At 44.0% G+C, this 4,232-nt stretch overlaps 1 protein-coding gene across 1 annotated transcript; it reads left to right on the forward strand.

The window, feature by feature from the left end:
• The first annotated feature begins 392 nt into the window (after positions 1–392).
• Positions 393–3,383, forward strand: RPL30 (ribosomal protein L30). The gene is made up of 5 exons (XM_006859192.1): positions 393–474; positions 579–631; positions 869–1,014; positions 2,099–2,229; positions 3,331–3,383. Exons 2-5 carry the CDS (start codon positions 611–613, stop codon positions 3,378–3,380), a joined length of 348 nt encoding a protein of 115 aa, XP_006859254.1. The 5' UTR covers positions 393–474; positions 579–610; the 3' UTR covers positions 3,381–3,383.
• Positions 3,384–4,232: the final 849 nt, after the last annotated feature.

A 4,232-nucleotide genomic window follows, 5' to 3' on the forward strand; every position in this document is an offset into this window, starting at 1 on the left:
GGGAGTTTGAGACGACTCCGAAGGGCCGGCCATGTGGGCGAGGGCAGGGGAGTGGATTCAGCTGCTATTCGGCGGGGCTGGCACAGGAGGAGACTCGGAGTCCCGGAGGAATGCTCCAGTCTTCTCGATACCAGCGAATTCCGGCTACGAGGAGCTCAGCTGCCTTACAGGAAAACGGCCGCAGCCGCCTCGTCTCCCCAGACCCATCACACCCATGGTCGGCTTCTCCAGTCCCCGCCCGGCACCAGGTTCCTACGTCTGCAGCTCATATTAGCAGAGCAACACAGCGACAAGAGGCTCAAGGCCAGAATTGAATACAGCGGCACCAGAAACAACCTGCTACCCACCTCCGCCCCTTCCGCACGCATTGTACTTCCGCTTCCGGTCTCGGCGTTCCGGCTCTGCCGGGTAGAGCTATGCATTGTGGGTCTTCCTTCCTTTCTCCCTCCCCGGCCATCTTGGCGGCTGCTCTTGGTGAGTCGCGTCCACTAAGACGTGGTTTAAACAACGCGGGAGGTACTGCAGGTTGCCGTTTGGACCTTTGCACCCTCAACTTTCTTACTTGTCTTCTGTCTTAGGTTGGGGGCCGTCCCACACCTAAGGCGGGAAGATGGTGGCCGCAAAGAAGACGGTGAGTCAGGCGGGCCAGGGCCGGATAGATTCACGTGGAGAGCTGAAGCCGGGCCGGGGCGGACAGATCTGGGCACACGGGAGGCAGCATGGTCCCTCCCCGAGGGAACCCGACAGGCCCTCACTATGATTTGGGACCCTCGACTTGGGAAGCTTTATTGGGGGGCTCAGACTTCGGGAAAGCTGGATGCGGTTGCGGACTCAGCCCTAGGTCCGTGTTATAATGTTTACTTTGTAGAAAAAGTCGCTGGAGTCGATCAACTCGCGGCTCCAACTTGTTATGAAAAGCGGGAAATACATGCTGGGTTACAAACAGACTCTGAAGATGATCCGGCAAGGCAAAGCGAAGCTGGTCATCCTGGCCAACAACTGCCCGGCCTTGAGGTACTGGGGAGCAGCGGGCGTGGGGCGCGGGACCTCGGCCGTGTGGAAAGCTTGTAAACTAAGCACGCACTTGCCGAGTGTTAGGAGACGGGCTCCATCTACCCCACCGCATGCATTCGCTTTAGGTGTCTAAGCTTGTAATGAGAAACGTGCCCGATGGGGTAGAAACCACAGAATGGCAGGGTTTCCGCCCAGAATGTCAGCATTTGTAGTTTGGTATCATTTGGGGGCCATCTATATTGTTTGGGTTCCACGATGCCCAGTAAGTGCTTCGTTGTAAGAACTTGTTTCAGTGCCCAGGGCAGGAGTCGCTTTAGAATTTGACAGGCACTCAGCGCCCTACTTCATAGCCCAGTGTAGTACTAATGGTCTGAACTCAGAAGATTTAGTTGTTCTGAAATCTAATTATTCCTCCTTTCCGGTTGGTTTCTCTGTGATAGCACTTAACCTGCTATAAAAGCATCTTGTAACGGGGGTCTGCTAAGGTGACAGGCTCACGGGCCCTTTCTGTAACAGTCGTACTCAAACAGGAATATTGGGAACTTCATTACAATGTAGATTCGGTCTATAGGTCTGGGAAAGGTTCTGGAGATTGTCATGGAGCCCTCATGGCCAGTAGCATGCTTGGCTGCTTACTGAAAGTGGTTTGAGTCTACCAGCCACTCTGCAGAAGCTGCGGTGATCTCCTTCTGTAAAGATTTACACAGCCTGGGAATCCCTATATGACACTTCTACCCTGTCCTATACATTAGCTGTGAGTCAGACTCAAATGGATGGCAAAAGTTAAAGGTTGTCTTGGATATAAAGTATCTGCCACATAAGTTTTCTTTAAAAAAACAAAACAAACTGCATTATACCACCTTTCTATGAATGTTTAGCATATACTTGACAAAAAACTGAAAATCAACCTGTATTGCAAGTGGTCAAGACAAGGTTGGTTTGTATTGGTTACTGTGTATGATGTTTTTTTTAAAGAGTAATAGACTTTAGTGATTGCTTAAAGAACTCACCAACATTAAGACTAAAAAGAGGTAGCATTCTCTTTTGGTATGACATTTATTTGTTTTTTAATCTATTCCTAAAGGAAATCTGAGATCGAGTACTACGCCATGTTGGCCAAAACTGGTGTCCATCACTACAGTGGCAATAATATTGAACTGGGCACAGCATGCGGGAAATACTACAGAGTGTGCACACTGGCTATCATTGATCCAGGTATGCTATTTAAGTGACAGAATCATTTTAGACTTTATATATAATCGAAGTATTTGCTATGTCTGAACTTTTACTGATTTTCTGAGCTTAGATAGTGAGAATTGGAATAGCAGGTGGATATCCTGTAGTTTATTTTAGAACGTTAGTGAGTATGTCTGTACATTGTAATTACCTTTGTTGAAATATGACATTTTCCACTTTGAGATCATACGTTCCATATGAAGCATCTAGGAAATGACTGGGGTAGTATAAGGTGCATGGAAGAAATTGATTTGGTTTAGCAAGTAGTGGTGTGGTGGTGCTGTAGGTTAAGCACTAGACTACTAAGTGTAAGGTTGGTAGCTCAGGCATACCAGCTACTGCTCAGAAACCCTATGTAGGGTCACTACTGAGTTGGAACTAACTTGATGACACAACAAACTTTCACAGAAGAAAAGGATACAAAAATTGTGGGTTGGCAAGATTGTTTAAAAATCATGTTTGTAATAGAAAGTGATGTGATTGAAGACTAGGAAATAATCAGCTGATAATCAGATGAAATAGAGGCAAATCTTGCTGTCTAAGAATAGATGGGTACAATCTGGTAGAGAAAAATAAGTGTCTGCAAATATGTGTAGGTTTTGAATTTATGACTTGTATATACTGCGAATATTCTCGCTGTCCTGATTTTGTGATAACCAGGGCAGGCTAAACATTCGCTATATTAAGACCATGCATGTGTCCCCAGACCTAGTTCTTTCCCTAGGTCTGGTTTTATAAATGCTGGTGATATACCAAGACAATTTCTACAAAACCACCTTGTGTTGGAAATGGCCGAGACTTTAAGTATCTTTGTTTAAGATGACAGTATAGCTGGTGAAATAAGTTGAAAATAAACCAGGGTGCTGCTGTAAGATCAGCTCTGGACACCTAACCACAAGGTTGGTGTTTAAAACCCATCAGCTGCTCCTTGGAAACACTAGGGTTGCTATAAGTCAGAACTGACTTGACAGCAACTTAACAAAAAAATTGGTAGTTAAGTCTTAAAAGTATTAACAAGATATAGTCTGTGATTACTAACAGTTGATATTAAATGTAAAATTATTGTGTTTTGTTTTCTAGGTGATTCCGATATCATTAGAAGCATGCCAGAACAAACTGGTGAAAAATAAATCGTGCATTTTTTTTTCTTTAATAAAACTGGCCAAAGCTTGTTTTAAAACACTGCATCCATTTCATTTGTTTCAGTCTTCTTTGCTGAAGGTGGGAGTAGAGAGGGTAAGGCAGCTAGATATATGGTGGTGAGGTGTTTTTTTTAAGGTAAGAGTTGTTATACATCCCAGTTTCAGTTTTCCTGTTTTATAAAGGAAATTATTTTCCAGAACAAGATTCTCAGGAGAATAATTCCTGTCTCTGGACATTTTAAGAAATTTTTGAAGGATCCCACCCCCAAAATATTGCTTGTGTACTCTGAGAAAAATTTTAGTGAACTTTAATAATAAAGGAGGAGTTTTTTAAGATTGTGTGCTGGTAAAAGGAAGTGGATATCTTTGGAATAATCCTAGACCTTAAAGCTAATTGTTTTGAGGTATGTTTTAAAGAATTTTAGTCCTAAAAGGCTCACTATGAAGTGTGTTCAGGTGTTTTGGAATTGCATAATGCATTTTCCAAGAACATCTCATGGAACCCTTTACCCACATCTCATAATATCCTTTGGAATATTCAGAGAAATTGAAAATTGACTGGTTGTCTACAGAGTTGAGTTGGTGTGTGTTTGTACTGGTTGACTATACATAAAGCTACTCAGTCCAATAGAAATTGTTAGGCGAGTGAGGCATAGGAAATGAAGATGCCTTTTGTACACTCTAGAAAGGCAGACAGTTTACTGAAGAGTAGGTACAGTGACAGCAGTGGTGGGCTCAAGCGTAGCATCAGTAGTGAGGATGGTGCGGGACTGGGCAGTGTTTACTTCCATTGTGCATAGCCTCACTATGAGTCAGCCAACTACAAATGGGTGGGGCCTT

Source organism: Chrysochloris asiatica, unplaced genomic scaffold (genome assembly GCF_000296735.1).
Source record: "Chrysochloris asiatica unplaced genomic scaffold, ChrAsi1.0 scaffold00031, whole genome shotgun sequence".
NCBI lineage: Eukaryota > Metazoa > Chordata > Mammalia > Afrosoricida > Chrysochloridae > Chrysochloris > Chrysochloris asiatica.

Coding starts and splice junctions, on each gene's coding strand:
- RPL30 (XM_006859192.1), top strand. CDS start 611: ATGGTGGCCGCAAAGAAGACG. Junction 632..868: donor TGGTGGCCGCAAAGAAGACG/GTGAGTCAGGCG, acceptor TTTACTTTGTAG/AAAAAGTCGCTGGAGTCGAT. Junction 1,015..2,098: donor AACAACTGCCCGGCCTTGAG/GTACTGGGGAGC, acceptor CTATTCCTAAAG/GAAATCTGAGATCGAGTACT.